The sequence below is a fragment of the Hydractinia symbiolongicarpus genome, chromosome 5, assembly GCF_029227915.1.
Source record: "Hydractinia symbiolongicarpus strain clone_291-10 chromosome 5, HSymV2.1, whole genome shotgun sequence".
Taxonomy (NCBI): Eukaryota; Metazoa; Cnidaria; class Hydrozoa; order Anthoathecata; family Hydractiniidae; genus Hydractinia; species Hydractinia symbiolongicarpus.
This window is the reverse complement of record NC_079879.1, coordinates 7,900,538-7,923,695: the sequence shown is the minus strand read 5'-3', so window position 1 is coordinate 7,923,695 and position 23,158 is coordinate 7,900,538. Positions and strand designations below refer to the sequence as shown.

General features: G+C 33.1%; 1 protein-coding gene across 1 annotated transcript; it reads left to right on the top strand.

Moving 5' to 3' along the window:
* The first annotated feature begins 1,615 nt into the window (after positions 1-1,615).
* LOC130644532 (syntaxin-binding protein 5-like) lies at positions 1,616-21,775 on the top strand. Its single transcript, XM_057450178.1, has 25 exons — positions 1,616-1,819; positions 3,493-3,590; positions 8,728-8,809; positions 10,043-10,143; positions 10,295-10,429; positions 10,513-10,576; positions 10,654-10,737; positions 11,081-11,213; positions 11,291-11,372; positions 11,673-11,821; positions 14,982-15,063; positions 15,141-15,294; positions 15,546-15,610; positions 15,765-15,805; positions 16,160-16,398; positions 16,508-16,791; positions 17,020-17,108; positions 17,667-18,026; positions 18,216-18,338; positions 18,611-18,904; positions 18,992-19,103; positions 19,354-19,449; positions 19,605-19,729; positions 19,959-20,074; positions 20,660-21,775. The coding sequence occupies exons 1-25, from the start codon at positions 1,673-1,675 to the stop codon at positions 20,795-20,797; spliced, it is 3,393 nt and encodes a 1,130-aa protein (XP_057306161.1). The 5' UTR covers positions 1,616-1,672; the 3' UTR covers positions 20,798-21,775.
* Positions 21,776-23,158: the final 1,383 nt, after the last annotated feature.

Below are 23,158 nucleotides of genomic sequence, written 5' to 3'. Positions count from 1 at the left end.
GGTCCTAAAATCAACGAAAGCAATGAAGCCTAACATTACAATAACATTACTGCATACTTGTAACTATTAAAATACTTAGTTATTGCTGACTGCCTGGCAGTAGCTTTCTATGACCTACGCGTTGTTTAAATTGACTGTCTACATCTGTGATACTTTTAACTTCTTTAGCATAGCTGTTTTGGATGGAAAATTGTTTGAGACTATTTATCATGCAACGTCATCATGTTATTTTGTGGGAACATGTCTGAGCTATTCTGTGGCTCATTACCCTTTAAGTTTCTACTGTCACTAGGTTCGATGAACGATTCTATGGTTTCATTCACAGGTATATCCCAGTTTGTTAAAACTTTTATGTGACAGAAGCAAATAATTGTAATCATGAAGCATGTAAGTATCAAATATGTTCATTTTATTGAACATGTGCAGAATATATGGAGTTCTTAACAATAAAATTACCACAAAAACAAAAACGATGTATTTCAGCGTCAGTAATCTTATTTTAGTGGCCGTTCACAGGTTGTGACGCAACTAGGGAACCTAAATTTTGTGACCAATGATTGCATTAGGAAGGTGGTTGCTATAGGCATGTTCAACTACTACTTTAATTGGAGGTGTTATATGCAGGTAGTTGCTATGGACAGATAGCTGTTAAAAAACAGCTTTGACTGTATATACACCTTGTTTAGCAAAAAGTTTATTGTTCTATTTTTTTTACTGAAGACAAGGTGACATTTAAACTCGTAAAACTTGAACAGTAGAACTGAGCATTTGTACTCTCGGTCCTAACTCTTATGTTGCTGCAGCTTAGTGGTTAAAACTCTCGTACCTTGTGCAGAAGACCAGGGTGAGATTTCTATTGGCTGTGATTCAATATGGGCAAGTGAATGTTACCTTAGCACCAGGTTAACCCAAGTCATGTGTGGGGAATTAGGGAGATGGTCACTGTGTCGGCTGTTGGATGTTGCTGGGATTTGTCTGGTAGAATGTGGACCCTATTTGGATCTGCATAGCTTAAATTGAGTGTTAATACCCTAGGACTTCCCATTAAAGCCATAGTTCCCCCCTGGAAATAATAGCCATGTAAAATATGCACATCTCCCTCTCTTTCTCATTGAAGTTGTTTAATTTTGACCTTATGCTTTCAAAGATATATATTTGATTGGATATTGTCAAACCAACCTTTTTAAATCAAATCCTCTATTAAGGTAGATAGTTAAGGCATATATTGTATAAAGTAGGAAAAGTGACAGAGCATTTTTGTGCTGATTAAAAAAGAATGCTAGGGTGTAAGTAAATATCTGAAGAACATTCAAATGTTGACAATCACAATTTTTATTAAACGTTGTGATATGATGATAGTTTCTTTATGTAAAGATATATATTTCATTATTTATGAATTATGTGTTGGTCTATGTAATGAAAACTCTAAAAAATTATTAGCGTAGTCTTGTATTCTCTTTATATTGGAATAAATACAATTCAACACTGACATTTTAATGAATAGCATTCTAAATGTGAATTATTTCTGAATAGAAATTAATGCGTCAGATCATACCTGTGAGAAACGTGTTCATGTCTTACTATTGTTAATAAAGTCTGTGGATAATATAAACTAGCTCCTTTTTTTTTCTCTAGTGAATAAAATGCTATACCAAGACCCACACAAAATAGGATGAAAAAACTTGCTGGCTTGAAAAGGGTACTAGATGGTATCAATCAACTAAATAATGGCTCAAGCACTCAAACTGATGGCTCTACTGCAAACAACGAAGCAGAACTTAACGATAAATTAAAACCTGACGATTTCAATTTAGCAAAGGTATACATTTTTCAATTTTTTTGTTAATTGCCTGAACACATTAGTTCTAAGTCAGTCAATTTTTTTTTGCAGTCGTGTGTGGAGATGTGCGATCGCACACGCACACCATCACACACACCTAAAACCGAATTAAACGTGCAATTTTCAGGTCTTAATCGCACACCTAAAATCCAATATCGCTTGTGCAAAATTTAATTTTCTTATGCCAAGTAATAATAAAAAAAACTGTGTAAATTGCAGCCAGATAGTGATTATCTTTTGCTAAAATAGTGGAAAAAAGATAGATTTTTATTGTGGTAACACCCTCCTTTGTTATGAATATTATGAGATGGTAAAAATATGCTAGCTAGTATGTGATATTGCAAGACTATCACTAAAATAGTCTCCCATTAGGAAAATAATATGAAAAAATAAGCAGAATACTCTTGCTGCAACACCCTCCTTCTTTATGACTATTACATGTTCTTTTTCTTCTTGACTAAAATGTGCTATGTAAATTGTAATATTCTTAATAGAATACCTAATGGAAAAAAAAAACATAAAAAAACAAGGCAGGATATGCTTGCCTTGACATCCTCCTTCGCTATGAATTTTAAATAATTGTAATGTTGCAAAAGACTTAATATTGTCATCTGAACTATATGAAAAGATTTTTCGCATGTTGGACTTGGATTTTCTTATAAATTTTTTTATAAAATTAATTTTTCTGTATTTTTTGTTATTTTAAGTGGAAGAAGTAAAAAAGAAAGTCTGAAGTTCTTTTTATTTAAAAATAAAACAATTTTTTTTTGTATTTTTTAATATTTCGACTATAGTTCAAGTCATCATCAGAGAAAAAATATTTTGCAACAAGTGGCCGTTATATATCCAACATTAGAATAATGATAGTTCTTTAGAGACCATTAAACCATGGTTCAATGCTGGTTTCAATTGATTGATATACAGTGCTTCTTTTATCAACAAAATGTTCCAATTATCGCTGCAATCTATAACTTTAGTGATGAAAACAGTGTTTATTTGATAAAATCATGTATTCGTAAAATCCGTTGAACCTGGTAGAAGATAAATTCGTTCATTTTAATATTATGTATGACACAATGACATTTATTACAAACACCAAGCATGCTACACCTCTTCTGTCTAAATCAAATGTTGTTTACCAGTTCTCCTGTCCTGGATGTAACACACAATACATTGGTAAAACTTGCTGCATAACTTTTAAAAACAATTTTTTGAGCATTTGAGCATGCTAGTATTTTTATCTTTTTACCTTGCCATGTACTTTTATTTTTATAAATCAAAACAAGAGAACAAATTCATCCAAACAGTTTTTTTGGAGAGACAAATTATTAACTATTTTTTCTTTACAACAAAAAATTATTAATTATCTGCACACATAAAGCAAAAATACAAAAAAATATGCTCGTTGTAACACCCTTCGTAGTAGTAGCACAGGAATTGAAGAATTAAAAATTCCTTGTTTGGACGCCACAGAAACAATTTTTGGTGTGCAAAGTGTAGCATGTTGCTTTATTGAAAAGACTGCATAGTAACAAAGTTATCTTTATTCAGGCCTAATACAAGACCCTGAGTCACCTATGGCTTAAGCCCAGCTCACTGTTTTATTAATAATTTACTAGCCTAAAAAGATGAAGGCAATTTAATTTTTTTAGATTAATCGATATGGGTTCCCGTATCACGCTACATGCATTGCATTGGATTCAGTCCAGCGATTGATTGCTATTGGAACATCCAGTGGTGCCATAAGAATGTATCCTTTATACTTCTAGTATTTTGAAATGCTTTAACTTATTGCATTCTACATTTATTAATATCTGGGAACTTTTTTCTGACTTACAACAAATATGAAGCGGGTGTGGCATTTCATTTTTTCCTAAGCTTGTAATTTGGGAAATTAGTACATATGAGAAGAATTATTTATGCATGCCAGTTCTTATGTTTTAAAAGACAAATTCTTCCATATCATCAAACTATCCATTTTTATTAAAGGACCGTCTCAAAGTGTTTGTGCAAGTTTTATTATACGAAGTTCGTTTATGTTAATTGCGTTATTATCGCATTTCTCTATTTAGAAATAATAAAGTTTGTTTTGCTACATCAAAACTTGATTGTTCTGAGCTTAGAAACACTGTATTTTGTTCTACAAGAATGAAAATGCAAGCATATAAAGTTTAAATAATGCCGTATTTTGTTCTAAAACCATCAAAACTATCATATGAAGTTCAAACAACGCCATATTTTGTTCTAAACTATTAAAACAAATTTGTTTACAACTTTTAAAGGAAATTGTAGTTTGGCTTTGTATTGAAATAATTACATATAATTTCATTTTGAGGTTCGTTTCATCTTTGGAAACATTGTAGATTAATTTTGTTGGTAGAGCAGTTTTTTAAGATATTAAAAAATAAGAACGACAAAATCTACGACATATCCAAATATATCTTTCAGCAAGCTTTCGCCAACGCCCAGGTTGGCATGTTCACACTGCTTCTAAATTTTATTTAACAAGTTAGAGATAAAATACTAAACATAATAGGATATAATAGGAAGAAAATAGAGCTATTATAATAATTCTAAAGGCATAGATTTTACCGTGTTATTTAAAATGGGACGGTCACGCTCAATTAATAAGCTCTCCATCAGAGTAAGTTTAAAATCTTTAGACTCTTCCGCAAGTACTGAGAAGTTGTGAAACGATGCTGGAGAGTAATTTCAAAACATTAAATGTTCGAGAACGGCACTGGCCTGGGGACCAAGTTTAACGTGTTTACCTGTAAGTGCAGAAATACCTAAATGCTCAGACATACGGACTTTAAAATGGCGTTTTGTTTTGCCATAATAAGTGGCGTTGCAGCCACTACACTTAAAACAGTAAACGAGTCCGGAGCGTAACGATTCGGGTATTCTGTCCTTAAAGGCAAAGCAGCTATGTAGCCTCCTCTTAGAAAAAAATATAAGTTTAACATTACAATGTGCCAGTTTCTGCTTAAACAAACGGTGCAAACGTGTTCTAATTTGTAAGGTAATCTTTCCTAAAAAAGGTAAAACAAGGACTAACTCTTTCTTAGGAGCAAATGACAACACAGGAAATAGCCTGTCGTTACCCCTCCAGCTAAAGCAATTGCTCAGCTATTTTATTTGCAAAAAAAGTTTTAAGAAAAATAATTAAAGATGTAGCTACCTAGCTAAACTGCATTTGGCATAAGATTTATTGCTGAGAATATTGCCATTTTGATAGCCAAACTGAATTTTTATACTCTCACTTTTTAGGTAAATATATGAGCTAGCTAAGTGGCTATATCCTTGACATAAAATAAATGTTGAGTTGGAGAAAAACCCTATACCAAACAAAATTGGTAAAAAGTAAGGCTATTAGCTAATAGAATATTCGTTCCTAGCTAAAAATCCTAAAACTGGTGCGTTTAAGATCTGTACGTAGCTAAAAAACGTGACAATATATTTATCTTAACACTTTAGAACATACCAAAAACCAATGTTACAAAAATAAAAAGCCTATAAAAGACAAAAAGGTGAAACAGATTTTCAAACAGCACTGACCAGCATTACTTTAAAAACTGAAATAGCCATCATGTTTCGGTCCTCATGTTTCTTCGTTTGCCCAGGCCACGAAAGTCTTGGATTGGTTTTTCAAAGAGAATCAAGCGTTTTGATTAGTGTATTGTGTGAGAGCGGTCAAAACAAAGTCAGTAAAACTATCAGTAAAATGTCCCATTTGTTTTCTGTAGCTCCTGAGCGAAAACGGCGATTGAGGTCACGGTGGTAATTATTATTAAAAATGGCATATCAAAATAATGCATTCATTTTAGTCACTTAATTTGTTTTTTAAATTAGAGGTTTATCAATTAAATTAATTAAATTATGTAAAGGCTCGAATACACGGAACAATTTTACAGATCAATTTTCGAAAAATATTATTTTTCGGAATATTGTTGAAAAAAATACACACAAAAATTTTAGGTCAATAATTACTCAATTCTTAAATTGATTTAATATTTTTGTATACATACACGAGACAATATAAAGAACAATCTTGATTTAATTTACCACAACATCAGGCATGAGCGACAACGAAGAAGAAACAATTTTGTGCTCCTTGATCTTTTCAAGCAGTGTCATTCTTTCACATGGCAGAAAAGTTAGGAAAAAAAAAACTGTATGGGTGAAAGATTGGCTCCATCACAGAAATGAAAGAGGAGCTTATAATACAATTCTGAACGAATTACATCTACCTAACACCAAAGAGGAATGGATGGCGCAAGAGGAAAAGATTCGAACGCGTTGGCAATTTCCTAATTGCATTGGTGCTGCTGATGGGAAACACATATCTATTCTACATCCTAAGGATTCTGGGTCAGAATTCTATAATTATAAAGGATTCTTTTCAATTGTACTTCTCGCTATAGTCGATCATGATTATAAGTTTTGCTTCGTGGATGTTGGCTGCCAGGGAAGAATAAGCGACGGCGGTGTTTATAGAAACAGCTATTTTTACAAAGCTTTAGAAAATGGTGACTTAAATCTTCCCGATTGTAAGCCCCTGCCACAGTCTCCTGATCCAAACTGGGCTCATGATCAGAACAACGAGCCTATTCCTTACGTCTTTGTTGGAGATGATGCGTTTCCATTAACCAACAACTGCATGAAACCTTTCGCACAAAGGAAACTTACACCGAGAAATAGAATATTCAATTACCGTTTGTCACGATTTCGCCGCATTAGTGAAAACGCGTTTGGAATATGGGTGAAGCGTTTCAGAGTATTCTCCACCAAGCTCATGCTTAGTCCTGAAAAAGCAACTATCATTACGCTTGCCTCACTCGTTTTGCACAATATGTTACGAGATTTGTCGAAAGAGAGTTATACACCTCAAGGGTTCATCGATTTTGAATGCGAAAACGGAGAAGTTGAACTTGGGCGCTGGAGAGAAGGAAGCTACACCGTTCGCAGACCACTTTTATGGACCAGGACAAATACCATGGCAATGGAATCAGCTATAAACTATTGCTGGTTATTTTTTTTACCTTTGTACTAGAAAAAGAAACACGTATACAAAAATATTTTATTGGAATAATCCATTGTTATAACTGCTGTAACTGTTGTTCATAAACACAGGTGATCCGAGAGGTGAAGAAGAAACAGAGCTGCTTGACGAGGAAGAGTGACGTCGTTTATACTTCAGTGACGTTGCGGAATGTTGCATGTTCAATTTAAGCATGTCTTTTTCTTCGCCATTCGGAATACTTGTTAATATTTTGCACAGCAATTCACAAAAAACTTCATCTTCCGTTTTTTCTTTCCTTTCAGCTCCTCCGTTTGACCTTTTCTCATTTAACTTTTCCAAAGCTGCAGCCGCAGAATGCATAACTTTTTGCGCTGTCTCCATGCTCGAATCGCGAATCTTCTTTGCGCTTTTTGCTGAGGGTGAATTCAAGACCTCGTACGTTGAATTTTCATCGGCATTGCTGAAAGTTTTTCTTGGAGTAAACGAATCATTTAAAAAGTGCAAAACTTGAAAGAACTTCCAATTACTCTCGTAAACATCATCAGCTCCAGCGCCACTGGCCTTTGAAGATTCGACAGATCTTTTTTGACCACCATAGTATGTCTTTAGATTCGTGAGTTTATCTGCAATATCTTTCACTGAAGCAAAAATACCTTGGTCTGCTAATTCTTTCTGAATTTTTTCAAGAGATTTTTGTCGTGTATCACGATTAAAATATTGGCTGTTTCTTGTGTTGTAAAGATTATCGTGATTCGACCAAGTTTCAATAAGAACAAAGATTTCGTCATCATCCCAATCTCTTTTTTCGGATGACTTTTTTGAAGGTCTGCCACGTTTTTTTGCAACCACAGCTGTTTCAGGTTGTGCAATCTCCTCAGCTGGTTCACTCCGTTTTTGCGTGTCCTGCGAATTGTCATTGTCAGGAATTGAGTTCCAAAAAGCTTTTTGTACATTGAAAACCTCTCATGAGACACAGAATTGTGGTAGTAACAACCTCCCAGTGAACGAAGAATTCAAGTTTCGAATAGGAATCGCGACAACGTTATTTCGCGACGTTGCACGTTAGGTGGAAGAGATCAACGTGTAATCACGAAGAAAGTAGAGACAAAAAATAGAAATACAAAGTACCTTAATTCAGTTTGCCTTGCGGCTTGATACGATCTAAACGTACTTGGTAAAACAAAATTATCTGACATGTTTAGTCGCGTTTTTCTTCATTTACTCTCTTTACGTGCATAAAAACATTTGAAATGAATGAAATACTGAGCGTGAGTTTCGAAAAAAAGTGAGCAGCTGGCGGTTTCCTTTGAAATAATATTGTTCCGACGAAAAATTGATATAATAAAATCAAACCGGTTTGATTTTATTAGATCAATTTTTGAGTGTTTTTACGTCATTATGGCATTATCGTTCTGTTATTTTTCTACGATATATACGCAACAATATTAGATCAATTTTAGTTCAATATTTTATTTTGAAAATTGATCTGCAAACTTGTTCCGTGTATTCGAGCCTTAAGGAAATAAATTAATTTCTGTAATTTATTTTGATAAATCATAAGATTTCCAATTAAACAACCCCCTGGTTTCTAAAAATTCGCGGAAAGATCAAAGGAATATCGGTAACCCTTAACACACAAAATACGGCTATTATTATAGAAATATTTTTTGTAATTACTAGCTTTTTATTAAAATTATCTAGCAGTTAAAACTTATTTTTACAGAATGTGAACCAGTATTCACAGGGCTGCATTTTAAAAAATTGTATTTTTTTTCATGAATTTGTTGTCTTCTTGTATAAATCAATATAAATTCTTTTGTTTTGTTCTTTCACCTTTGTGTTCTCTTTAATTTATTTTAAAAAGCTGTGGTAAGCCTGGAGTTGAATTTCACATTCATCATGAATCGAATGCTTCAGTAAAGATTTTAGCTTTCCTAATCAATGAGGTATGTGGGAAATCTTATAAACAGAATGGTCAATAAGGTTTAAATTTTTAAAAAAAGTGAGAAAGAGTTGTAAAGGAAGGCTAGAAAGGTTATAAACATGATTGTGTTTATCCTTGCAATTAAATTGGTTTTGAAAGGATAAAAAAAAAATTCAAACATGAAACATTTCATTTTTTCTTTTTTTGAAACTACCTTGTCTTTTTTTGAGACTACCTTAATTGCCACTGTGGTGGATTTTGTCAGTTCCGTCATTTACAAAATTAAATTCTTATGAAATTAATTATTTCAAAACCATTTTTGGCAAAATTATGTTGCAAAATAAGTCATTGTATTTGCGTAAATTCAACAATTTTTGACCCCACCAGCACTTTCTTTATATATCTTACAAATTTAAAATTCCTTTTCCTGGCATTGCACTAACTGTATCAGTGATGACTTCCTACCCTAAAGCTTACATCAAGGATAAATTTGATTGGGACAATGCCTTCAACTATTTGACGAATAGCTGTGAACTTGTACTACACATCTTTTCTTTTATAATATGCTTCATAAGAATATTAGGTTAGAATTTCAGGTTAAAAAATTAGGGCTATTGTCTAGGACAACAGAGAATGGACACCCTGATTAGAAATATTCTTAAAATAAGGTGTAGAATGAAAAACATTTGTAAACATTTGTAAGTAAGTTTCACAAAAGTTCCACGAAATTTATCGAAAACAACTATTCATAAATTCTCATGAAATCTAAAATAATTTGGAAGTTTATTTCACTAAATCTTGAAAATATATTCCATTAAGATAGGAAACAATATGGTTTCTTGAATTAGTGAAAATAAACATATTATGCTGAAAATGCTAGATTTTTTCTCTAACCTGTTGGCCATCCTGTTAGGATTTTTGGCATTGACTGAAGCATAAAATCAAATACATTTTAAGGTTCTCTTGCATAATCCAGAACAGAGCATAAGGTAAAACTGCAACTGGATTTGTTATTTTGTCAATTATTTTGTTTTAAATAAACAAAATAAACCAAATAATTTTCTGTAATTTCCTTGTCTTTTTTTGCACCAAATTATAAAATGTAAATTCAACCTAAGCTTTACATTTCATTTTTGCACCTTATCTTTCTTATTCTTTTCATTTTTCGGAAATAGTTATTTTTTAAAAACATCAATGTATTATTTAAGATCATTGTTAATGTTACTATATTAAGAATTATTAAATTATTTTTAAGGGTGGCTTAGTTAGTGTGTGTAATGATGCAAGTCTACATATATGGAGCTTACGGCAGAATCACCCTGCGTTAATTCAGTCATTAAATTTTAAGAAAGAGAGGTATGTGACAGTCCAATGGTTAATATTGTATTTTGTTTGCAAAGATGAGTATAATGAATGCTATTATTAATAACTACTGATGTAAATTGTGCTTCTTTTATTGGCCTTATACTAATATCAGATTTATTGTGATAATTTTTATTTGCATTAGGATTACTGCAATCCACAATCCTTTTGGTTCCAAATGGTTATATGTTGGAACTGAGAGAGGAAATATTTATATGGTGCATGTGGAAACTTTTCGTATATCAGGTTATGTAATTTCCTGGAACCATGTAATTGATGTGTAAGTTTTACCCTTTATTCTTTCTTAACTTTAACAATGCTGTTAAAGAAAGTAAGGCATAAGGCATATTTTTTATTTCCCAGGTCAAATAAGCAGCACCCTGGTCCATGTATACTAATTAACACTAACCCACAGGATCAAAATAAGGTATTGTTATTTTGTTTATTCCATTCTTATCGTTCCATTTAAATTTACACACTACTGACATTTTTACTTTTATTTAGCTTTTGCTAAATTTTGAAAGTGGAATATGTGTTTTGTGGGATCTGCGTGCAAAAAAGATAATCAGTTCATACGCACTCAGTCAGGTAATCAGTTCATGCTTGCTCAGTCAGGTAATAAGTTCATACTCACTCAGTCAAGTAACAATGGAAGTTTCTGGAGTATTACTGACATAATTTTTTCACAAAAGTAATTTGTCTTAGAATTACCGCAACAAAATGCTGATACATTTGGTGATAAATAGTTCTACACAGAATGGATTTTTCTTTCTCTCAATTGCCTGTTTAGTTTATACTGTCTAATACTTTGTAAAGGTTCTAATTGTATATCAGGTCAAGATTTGAAGACTCCAGACTCCTGTTCTCTTAGTGTGAAGTTTTGTGTTCTAAAGATGAATTTAAATATTGTTGCTTTTACCTATTTGACTAGGCATCTCAATATGTGACATCTGCGTCATGGCATACAGAAGGAAAACAATTTATGACAGGTCATTGGGATGGTAGTTTGTCTACATGGAATTTTAGAAATCCTAAAAAACCAGATGAGAAACAAACACCACATGGTATTGCCATAAAATAATTTTTCTTGCACAATTTTTTACAAAAGTATATTCTTCAAGCCTTTATTTTGTTTTTCTAGCAACCGGAAAAACTTCAAACTCCAAAGAAGCAGGTGTGTGCTGCCCTATTTTGAAAGTTAGATGGCTGGCAGGAAAAGATGGGTAAGTGATTGACTCATTGACAAGTTCACTAAGGTGGATTTCTAAAAAAAAACAAATTAAAACAGACAATTGTGATTTCGGAAATCTAATTGATAAAATTTCCCATTCCCACCCGTTCCCATTAAACTGAAAGTTGAAATCATTTCAACTTTTCTTGCAGACAAACAAACAGACCTAAAAACAAAAGAATAAGTAGCAGATAGCCAATGAACTTTACGTATTTTTCTTGCTCTATTCTTATTTGTTTTGCTTTACATTATCTCTTTTCATTCAACATTTATAAATTAATTTTTTTTTTAGGGATTTACCACTCATTATATTCTCTGGGGGGATGCCATATGGAAATAAAAGCAAGGGATTAACAATAATGAGAGGCCGGTCGAAAAGTTTATTACTATCAGAACATGTGATTGATTTTGAATATCTGTCATCAACACCATATCCTACAGGTTTGTTGTTATATGTTTACCTACATTCAACATGTAGCAGTAATTTGTAATTATGTTTTATTTGAAGTGCATTTGGTAATTAAATATGGCCAAACATATGCATTTGTTTCACAGCCTGTTTGCAAAATTATAAAAACTTTTTAAGAAAGCACTAAGCATTTTATCTGATCATCCTGTTTTATTTTCTAATCTATAATCATTAGCAAAAAAGACTGCATTATAGCTGAGTTAAAACTTACAAAAATATATCTTTTAATTTTATTTTATAGTATATAACTGATAAAATAACTATCTTTTAAAGGCTTACACTTTAAAAATATTGCTGCCATGCTTAATTTATTATTAGTCTATAGGAAAATTTAATTTAAATTTTTTGGACCAGATTGCAAAAAAACAAAAGATCGCAATTTATTAAATGCTTGGTGTCAGTCATGATCATACCAAAAGTATATGTTTTTGTATGAATATCTAGCTACCTGTGCTATTTCTTTAGAACAATAATTTTCTCTAAATTTGAACATGTTTTAAACACGATAACTTACAAATGATCCACAAAAGTGATTTTTACAAATCAGTTCAAAAAAATCAGTTTAAAACCAGTAAGGTAAAAATTTTAACTGAGAGATTTTGTTCTGTTTATCAGCTTATCTCTATAATAATACAAAGACTGTGTGTGTGTGTTTGTTTGTCTGTCTGTCTGTAACAGGCAAAGTAGATCTGTTTATGCACACCAACGTCAGTTCATTAATCATGAATGGTGAAGCCATTACCTTGCGCTTTTAAGTTAAACTTCTGTGTGGGTAACTAGGGACCAATTTGAAAGCTGTGTCAACCCACCCTTTTGGGAATAAACAGGTTGATGCTGTCATCAAAAAACATTTACACTGCAACTGTCAGTCAAAAGTACATGATCATGTACATTTTTCTGATCAGCTTTTCCAGCTCTATATGATAAAGGCAGCAGGTATACAAATTTCTAAAAAAACAATTGTACATTAGTGAGACATTGCTGATGTCAGAAATTTTTTTATCTCCTTAACCGCTGATCAAAACAGGAGATTCCTATACATTACCTTCATCAGCGTTTCAAGCTCCACATAATACAGGTAACAGTTAAAAAGTTGTGAAAAATATCTTTGTGCATTAGTGAGACATTGCCGGCGTCGCGCAAAATTTAAATGACGGATCTTTGTTGTTGTTTTTTTTCAAAAAAGAAATAACAAAGATTTGTCATTTGTGGGTTTTTTCCCATGTGGCTTATTGACTGGTCTCAAACATAAATTAACAACGATGTATATACTGAATACAATAAAGTAGCCCAGGGACTTGAAGATTTCAGCCATTAGCAATATGGACAACCCAAGATTTAGAATAAAAACAAAGGAATGCAGGGGGGAATCCTTGAGATTGCTTATACCTACTTTTTTGTATATATTTTTCTTTTACGACAATTTTAGATAAAGAATAACAGTATAAAAAGCTTTCGTAAAATTGTGTTTTATTAAACCAAAAATTTAGTATTTCTAAAATATTATTTATTGTGTTGTTCACACATTTTAAATTTTGTTCTGGTGTTTCCTGTTCCCAAGTTAAAGAGAAACTTTAACTTTTAAAAGAAATTTTACACAATTAATATTATTTAAAAGTTTTTCAGTTTTGCATACAAATGTGAATTTTTATGGCATATTTACAGGTTCAAGAAAAAATCTTGATATCGCTTTTTTCGTAAATTATTTTTTTATTGTGATGACTTCGATTCCAAGCCATTGCAATAATTTTTTTTAATAACTTCCCTTCAAACATGACACAATAAACGCTGTTGTGTCACTAATACCCTTACCTTAAGACTTTGAATTTGAGACTTTATCAAGATAAAACAGCGGACACATCATCAAAAGAAAAAAAAAACTTTCTAACAAACTTAAGAGAAGAAATGTCCTATTTTTCTTTAAGCGATGGAGTTTGGACCTATTGAGTTATGTACGGGATAAAAGTCATGCTATCAAGTGATGTGTTGCGTAGTAGAGTGTTAAAGTGCAATATAGATCATGACAGTGCAGAAGAGATGTGAGGCATAACAGAAAATGGAAATTTCACGTGAATTAATTATCACAAATTTTGTAAATAGCGAGTTTGACAAAAACTTATTAAACTTGTTAAAAAATTATTCTTGCCACAATCCAAATGTTGGATTATTCATTACTTGCATTGTATACCAAAATAATTCTTGGACCTTGTGCACAATGAAATTCAAATTTAACACAAAATTAATAGTGACTGACGTGCTGATTTTGTGCTTAAGTTGTGCACCAAGTAAGGCCTGGTGTAGATACTTTAGACTAAGCAAACAAACTGGCTTTTGCAGGTTTTGGGCTGTCTTTTTAGTAAACAATTCTAAATGTTGTTTCACTTAGTGTAGGGAAAAAATAGTTAGGAGTATCACTTTCACTTTATTTTTTTATAATTGAACTGCCTTTTATTATTTGTATAATTTTTAATTATTATTTAAATCAGAGCAGTACCATTAAACTTGGAGCAACAAAATATACTGTAAACATTACTCGACACAATGAATATTGTATTTAATTGACAGATAAATTTGATACAACAGAATAGCATAATGATACATCATGACAAAATGGAGCAAAAATAATACTAGATTGCTTACTCCCTAGGCTGTGGCTTACATGAAAGCTGTTCAAAATTAAGTTGTTTGTTCAAAATTAAGTGAAATCTCTTTACTTCTCATCGAGAAGTAAAGAGATTTCACTTTCACTTTAAAATGTTTATATGATACCTCAAAGGGATACTCACTTCTGCCTAAATTTTAAATTACTCGTTTTTGCAAAAGTAAAGTAAACGTGTAAATGTGGGTCTTGGTGTCATGGCTACAATTTTTACTTTACTTTGGAAATAGTAAAACCTCATTTAAACATGACAGAAATTTACTTTGGCTTGAGATTTCACTTCACTCGGACACGGGTAATCTTCCATGTAAACAGCACATTAAAGCAGTTTCTAAGCTGTTTAAAGCTAACTATAAACTGATCCTGATCCATTTCAGATAAGATTTTCAGACATCACGATTATCCACTCTGTTTTAGAATTGAAATAAGGCATTAGAAAATATTGTTTTGAATCCTATTTTTGTTTTTTGTAGAATATCCAGAACCTCAAGCATTGTTTGTCCTGTTACGTAATGAAATTGTTGTATTTGATTTACTTGGTCCTCTAGCCCCTAGGTTTGTACAGCACAACAAATTTATATTATATATTCATTTGCTATCAATTCAACTGCAATGTTTATTCATCTTTTTAGTTTGCCGTGGTTTCAAATGCCATACAGGTTTGATATACATGAGTCACCAATAACATGCGTACAGTTTTTCCCAGAGTGTCCCAACACATTGCTTGCAGCTTTTCATAGCTTACAAACGCCTCAACATAAAACGGGTGCAAACAAATCTAGTAGAGTAGGTGTTTTCATTTATTGTTTTGTTTTGTTTTTGATTTCTTTTATTTTAATACCTGTTTCTTGTCTTTGAAAATGGTTGCATGAAGCGTTTTTTTAATCTCTCCTCCCCTTCTCCCTCCCTCCTCCCTCCCTCACTGAATATGTTATTAACCTTTTTAAGGGTGATTATTAAGCTTGATCTTTTATGTTCAGTCTCACAAACCCTATATGAACTATGTAACTTGTTTATTTGTTTCTTTTTATTTATAGATATGGCCACTCAGTGGAGGCCAAGACGGTGAAGTCAATCAAGATCCTACTATTATAATTACTGGGTAAACTGTACACTTGATTTTTTATGTGTTAAGTGTCGTCTCATTTAATGTGATAGAAAATATTTCATAATCCTGATGATTACAAAACTAAATTTTTTCTTTAATTTAATTTAATTTAAGAAATGTCATGTTATTTTTTTTGTTTTGTTTTTAGTCATGTGGATGGATCAGTAAAATTTTGGGATGCTACCTCAAGTAAGTTCAGTTTGAGAGAAAAATAATAGAACTTGTTGTTTTGTTTTTAATAGAAAATCAGTTAGTAGTTCTTGGTGAAAAATATGTAAAAATACAAAACAAAGTGAAGCAATACCCTGATAGTATCCTAGGTCTAAATTTCTTTTTTTTAAAAAAAGTGCAAAATATAAAACCCTTTAAAGGGGGAATTTCACGAAGCGAATTGAACGGCGAATTCGATGGCGAATTCGCTTTTTGATTTTCGTTTGGGAGGTGAGGTGCTGCCATTAAGGAAGGGACAAGTGCGGTGAAGTACACTATGCTAAAAAATCTGCAATCTCCTAATCTTTAACATAAATGCTGAACTGTTTTTAGATATGTTAATACTTTGCCATAAAGTATCTGTGGCGCGATTATTTGAACGTCATATCAGTCGTCAATCGAGTACGACAAGTAACGTCAGCAAAGCATCTAGCGTGGAACACTTCGATGACCCTTTTGCTGTACAACATATAAGCTTTTGTCCCTATGGTAGAGTGCTGACGGTTGCCTGTCAGAGTTATTTTGTTGCTGTCTTCACGTTTTCTACAAAGGACGACATAATTGAAACTCCTGTAAGTTTTTATTTGGTCATTAATTTCCACATCTATGGCGGATTTCTGAGCATTTTTTTTACAGTAATAGTTTACAGCAATTTTACCTGCTTATTTTGTATGTTTTCAGAAAATTGATGTAAATTTCTGTGTTGAAATCGGCCAAGAATGCAACGAAAGTCCGACTTCGGCTGATTACTCCATGACTGATCTTATTCCGGATACTAATGAAACTAGATCAAACACTCCGAATAGACTTTCCTCAGCTTCTATCTCTCTGGTACATCACCCGCCAATTCGAAATGGTGCAGTCAAATGGCCTGCTGGATTCCAGCCCAGTCTTATATGCCAGCAGGTGGCACCTGAACCCATGCCAAATGTGACAACAATATCTGTGAGCTCAGCCTACAGTTTGTAAGTGTCTTACTTGGAAGTTTGATTTTACATTTTTTTAGAAGAAAGTAAATCATTCTTGTTAATGAAGTATTGTTTTTGGTGAAATATTCTTCGGACATAAGAAATAATAATTATGAAAATATGGATCGTATATAATTAGTATATAATACGATCAATCTTGCTGTATATTTGGTAGGGAGTTAAAAAATGGTTTAATGCTTACTGACCTTCTCTTTCTTTACACAGAGTGGCGTTTGGAAACACACTTGGCGTGGCTGTTGTCGATTATGTACAAAAGTGTACAGTAATGGTATTGATGAGTTATGAGCTTGGAGGTGAGTTTTGAAAATCACTTTATCAACTGACACCCTGCACTCTGTGTATCATACATGTACGTGGCTTGCCAGTCTTACATAATGCCCCATGTAGTGTTTTTGATGTAGTGTTGTTCAGTAAACGCATGTAGGTTGCGAGTTTTTGTTAAATAATGCACCATGCAGTGTTTTTGAATCAAGTGTTGTTCGTTGTTGTAAAAAAAAATATTTGAGGCTCAAAGAAAATAACCAGTCAAACGTGCATTTCTCTCATACTGTAAATATTGTGTGGTTTCAGAAGATTTCTAATACCAGGAACATTTTTAAACATTAACGTGCATAAAATCCTTCCAAAATCTTACTAACAATCCTGTAGAGAGTTGTTTACACGTTTTAAAATGAAAGTTGACCTAAATATATTGTGGCCAGCTCTCTTTAATTTTGTTTTCTTGCAATGTGTGTGCTTATTTATTTTTACAAACCACGTTATCCCAAGCGCCATTTTAGTGAATTGAATAATTAAATGAAGATATAAATGTCATGTCAAACATTTCTTTAAAGTTTCATTTTTTTGTTTAGTCGCTGGTGAATGGACAGACTATTCACAAACACCTAACAACCAGTCCATCTCTAACAGTAGAAGCAACCCTATTTCTCCACCGTTGACTCCCAATGAAACATTCAGTAGTTGCCCGACTTTCGAGAAAAAATCCAAAGACATGGAAAAGCGCAAAGAGAGAGTCTCTCGTGTGGTAAGCATCAATCTTGAACACTCGCACGAAAAAGTTAGTAAAAAACATTCTGTGAATAGTATGTCCAGTCTGAACGGTTTTAAAGATAAAGAAGACGGTGCGGTGGTTGGTAAAGATCGAATAGGGGAGCCCACTGCTGGTTCAATACACGCACTCACATTTGCTTACTCGTATACACGAAAAGGAGGTAATTACTAAATTGTTTTCTTCTTTTAATTTTGTCTTCATTTCCTTCTGAAATAAACGAGGTAGATGTGTTGCCTCGCCTTTCTTACAGTTAGTGCTCGTTACTCCTCGGATACATTAACGAGCAAGTCAGATTACGCCAACACTTCGGAATCATACGACATACATATAGCATAGCTCTCTTTTTTAGGCAACCTGGTGTGTCCATCACTTTGGGTTGGTACAAGTTTAGGTTCAACAGCAGTCCTTGCTTTAAGCGTGCCATCAGTGGGAGAACAGAGATCACTGCAACCTGTTCTCGCGCTCTGTACAGGTTTGTCATGTTATAGGGGAGAAAGAACAACAAATTCAACAACAAATTACACTCTTATTCTTTTAATTACACAAATTTCGCAACGTGTTTCTTATATCTCAACGTTAATTGAGAAAACAAACGTGTGTGGATAAATGGGCATATACTTCAGTTCTCATGAAGCTTTTGCTTTTTGTTAGCTTTTTAATTTTGCCTAAAGTTTCAACAAATTTCTTATAAAAAATGCCGGTGAGTGTTGTGTAAGATAGTCTATTACTAAAATTTTTTTTAAGGCACATTGTTGGACCAACGGCATTGTGTGCTCGATGTAACACACCTGGATAAATCTGGAAACATCTGCGTTCAACCATTTGAATTTTGGCGCAACAATGAAAGCGCTAATCCTAACGTAAAACGCATGAACATTCAAACTATCAATACTGAATCGACTGTGAGAAGTTTTGTCGCCATAACAACAGAAAAAGACATCAGGGTAAAATCGTTACCGTCATTTAAAACGTTTGCGTCTGTTGAGCCGGTGTCAGCTTCGTCATACATAGTAAGGGCAGAATCAATGAATATTGATGGTATGAACTTCTGATGATTTTACTTCATGCATTTTGTTGTTAAACAATACACATTAGTATGAATTAAAAAATGTTGGATATTTTTAGGAGGTAATTGCATCGGCTGTTTGACCACGGATGGTTATTTTAAAATATATAGTTTACCCGGACTGAGATCGTTGTTGGACGTGGAATGTGGTGTATCTTTAGCTGATTACAGGTATATAATATAATTTTCTTCTCATCAACAGGTCACAGGGTTTAGTGTAAATGATACTTAACTTTACCGAAGTTTTTTTGACATTCGTAGAGTCTTACCGTAATTTATACCAAAGGGAATGCTATCCAATAAGAGCCGTGTTAATATGCATATTTACTTTTCATGTTCTTCCTTGCCCCAAGATTCTCAACCCTATATCGTGCATCTTATGCAAACAAAATTTTAACCGGCTCAACTTCATGTTTTTTAGAATGATTCGTACCTTTACCATGGGCAAAGGAGGAGAGGCTGTTTTCTTAGCGTCACCAACAGAAATTCAAAGAATTGCATTTACAAAACAAAAGGAGTAAGAGACTTGTTTTTAACTATCTCTGATCTTTGTGCGTATAACTTGTTTGTATAATTAAACCATTAATCTGCACAATGTTTGATAGCTGTTATGGTTTTCTGCTTGTTTAAAACATTCGAAGATAAGGGTGCAAATGTCTGTGTTGTCTTCAGGGAAAGTTTTGTGCAAGATCATGGATGTTTGTTTACGATGCGCCCTCTGCCAGAACCAAAAGCAAGAGGATTTTTTGAAAGTTTCTTCACAAGCGCACCATCAGCACTGGATAGAGAAGAATTATGTAAGTCTTCTAAATTTTTCCAACTTTTGTAATGTTCTTTGTTAAAAGGCTTGAGTAGCAAACTTTATAAGAAACTCTTATTCAGTGGTCTAACCTACCTCTGGTTTTCAACCAATAAAGTTAGTTGCTTTTCTTTTCTCGAAAGTAACGTTCCTATAATTTTGTGGAATCAAAAAGGTGCATTAATAAATGTAGGTCGTAAATGAAAGAAACTTACGTTTTATTGTAGTTGGTCCAAAAAGTGGAAAAGTCCGAAAAGTTGCAGAGTATGTCCCAGGGTCTGGTATCGAGTCTTTACGCAATCAAGCGGATAGAGCTGCAGATCCTATCAACAAAGCAAAAATGGTAAGGCTACCATTTTTACTGTTTTTTCCCAAAAAATGTTTGTATTAAAAAGTTTGCCGTACATACTATTTTCTGCGCGCTCTCTTAAATAAGCGTTGCGGAGGTATAACCAATGTAACTTCAAGAGAATAAAAATTTTAACTCATGAGAAAAAATATTTTAAGCAACGTTATGGACCCTCTGAGGTTATGAGCCATAGTGTCAAGTTAATGTTTTACTTTGACCGTGCAGTACAGCAAAAACAAGGCGGAATATTTCGATCTTCAGATTCCGGCTAAATTTGACAGAATTCCATTTCGATCCTCGGCATTTTTTACTAGGTCGCGTGATAGGGTTGACCTAGTCTAAATCCGCGCCTGAATGAATAAATAAATAAATGTATTATATATTGACTTTTGAATATATCGGTAGGAAAAGAATAACCTTAATTCCTCTTGGTACTGTTACCTATTAGAATCCTTAAGGGGTTTCTAGTTTTGAGAGATTCAGGTTATTAAAAAAGGATACAAATACATGGATTAACATTTCTAAAATACAGTTTGTTTTTCTAGCTGCGATCGTTATACTTGTGTTTTTTGTTTGTAGTTATTAATTGAGCGTGGTGAGAAACTTAGTGCGCTGCAAGACCGAACTGAAGAAATGAACGCAAGAGCGCATAACTTCTCTTCCGCCGCCAAAGCCTTAGCTGACAAGTACCAACGAAAGAAATGGTATCAGCTATAACATTCTTAAGCATACGCCAGTATTTGAAATCCCGCTTTACGACTGTTCTTTTTTATGCAACGTATCGAAAGAAACGTCTTAATATTTTTAAAACGAAATCGACGACGCGACGTGTACAATATAAAGGGTAACATTTAGAATGCATGAATGGAATTTGCATTTTTAAAGTATATTCGTGTCACATGACCGACCACGTGATATATAGGATTACGGATTATTGGGTAACAATATTGGAAGCGGGGCTCTCCTTTTAATAATTATGTGACAATCTGTCATCACAAAATGTTGATTCGCACATGCTCTGATCCAACGAATCGGGTCTTCAATAAAATATCGTAAATATTTAAATCTGGTTGGCTGATTTTTACCGCAAAACCTGTTTTGAATAAAGGCGGCAAAAGTTGCTTTGTTTTCGAATTTGTTCTATGATCGTTTTAAGAAATCTTTGAGGATTGGATTGACGCGATTTTATGTGCAATTTAAGCTATTGGTTGTAACATCCTCGAAGTTTTTACATCACGTTGACTAAAATTTTGTGATGAACAAATTTTAAGGGTTAGAAATATATTTTCAGAGGATGAAAAATCATCAAGGTATATTTTTGTAAGTGATATATATGAACATAATATGTTGCAATTAACTTTGTCCCTCATTTTGCCAAATTAGAATAATTTTCTTTTTTTGTTTTTGTAAGAAAAACGTAATATTTGTAGTATTTCCGTTTATCTCTCACGATTTTAAATAAAATAGAATGCGTTTGGCTTTTTTTAAATTTTATCGTCTCTGTAAAGACACAAATTAAGCATGTTGATGGGTTTGACTTCATCTTGTCCGTTGAAGATTTAATTTCTGTGTAGTACAATTGTTTATGTTTGTGATACGCTTGGTGTCGGCTATTATTTATTTATTTCTGTAAAATAAACAAATTGTTTTGTATAGTAAATAATATAGATTTATTGAAACAATCCATGTTTTAAATGTACTTGTTTTTCTTAAGCCTTTGACGGGTGAAATTACAGTATAGTCCCGACATCCCGAAAATAGTTTTTGTGATTAAAGTGCGAATCTTTTATCCTGAGTTTACGCCAGTTGTGCATGTACACAAAAGCATATTTTTTTTTATTTCTCGTAACTACTTTCGACGTTTTATCTGAGAGCTCTGGGCACAAGGTTTGCCATTTTAATCAACATTGCCTTACATGAAACTTATATGACTCTTAGAGCAAAGAAACTGTTCTTTTTTTGTTATGACTTTTATTTCTCATTTTTTCTATTTTATGATTTCAGGCTGTCTGTTGCTATCAGAGTGCTTTGTTTTATGAAAGCTTTCAGCCTGACGTTGCTTACAAGATACTTCGTATATATAGCCTGTTTAAGAAGGAGAAGCCGTTGTTTGCTTAATTACAAGGTTCCGGAAGATAAAAAGATCCTGTGTAGGGTCAAAAGATTTAATTCATTTTGATTAGCAGAGGTAATGACGAATTTTAATTTAATCCAATTTGAAATAAAACTGACCGGCACAATATTGAAAATGACTATTCCCAGAGCTTTTTTTTTCGTTTTCCGATATGTGGTGACCGCGAAAGAAGAACTATACAGTGAAACCTTCTCATCGTGGCATCCTTTAGCGGACACCTTACTATTATGGACGTCAATTCCAAAGGTCCAATTTTATATTAGGCCTTAGGAATGACTTTTTTATAGTGGACACGCCCAACTGTTACATAAAACATTTTTTGTCAAAATTTTTTTTTATTTTACTAAACCCTTGGTACGTGTGACCCGCAGGGCGTGTCATCCTGGTTACCATTTTTAAAAAACTATATATATCAAAATCCAGTGACTTTGGACACTCTAGATCGGGTTTTTTTAAATTAGAAGAATTTCTACAAGGACAAGTGGTTTTGTGAATTACTTTTTTTTTAAATGCACGACTTTTCCGGACTGGGTTTCGCTATACTTTTGTTCACACCAGTACGTATGTCATTTCTAAAAAAGTACTGGGGGCCAGGTTGGTGCTAAATTATTAAAAATGAAGAATTTTAATGTCGCCATATTTACCATACTTCTGGTTTTTAGTATAAAATATAATTTGTTCATTTGCTATTTTTCGTTTAAACTCGTCCAGTACCATGACTTCTCTACTTTTTTTAGAGAGCTTACATAACTTTAAAAAACTATTGTCTACATCTACAATCATCTCTAAAATTCTACAATGGCGGGCCTTCTTTGCCTTTATATTGGCCCTTCAATTGCCAAAACCAATCGTTAGCCCTGGTATAGCCAGTTGATTTTTAATTATTCTGGTCTGTTAAATACACCAAGACCACCAAAATAAGTCTGGAAGTTACACGAATTCAT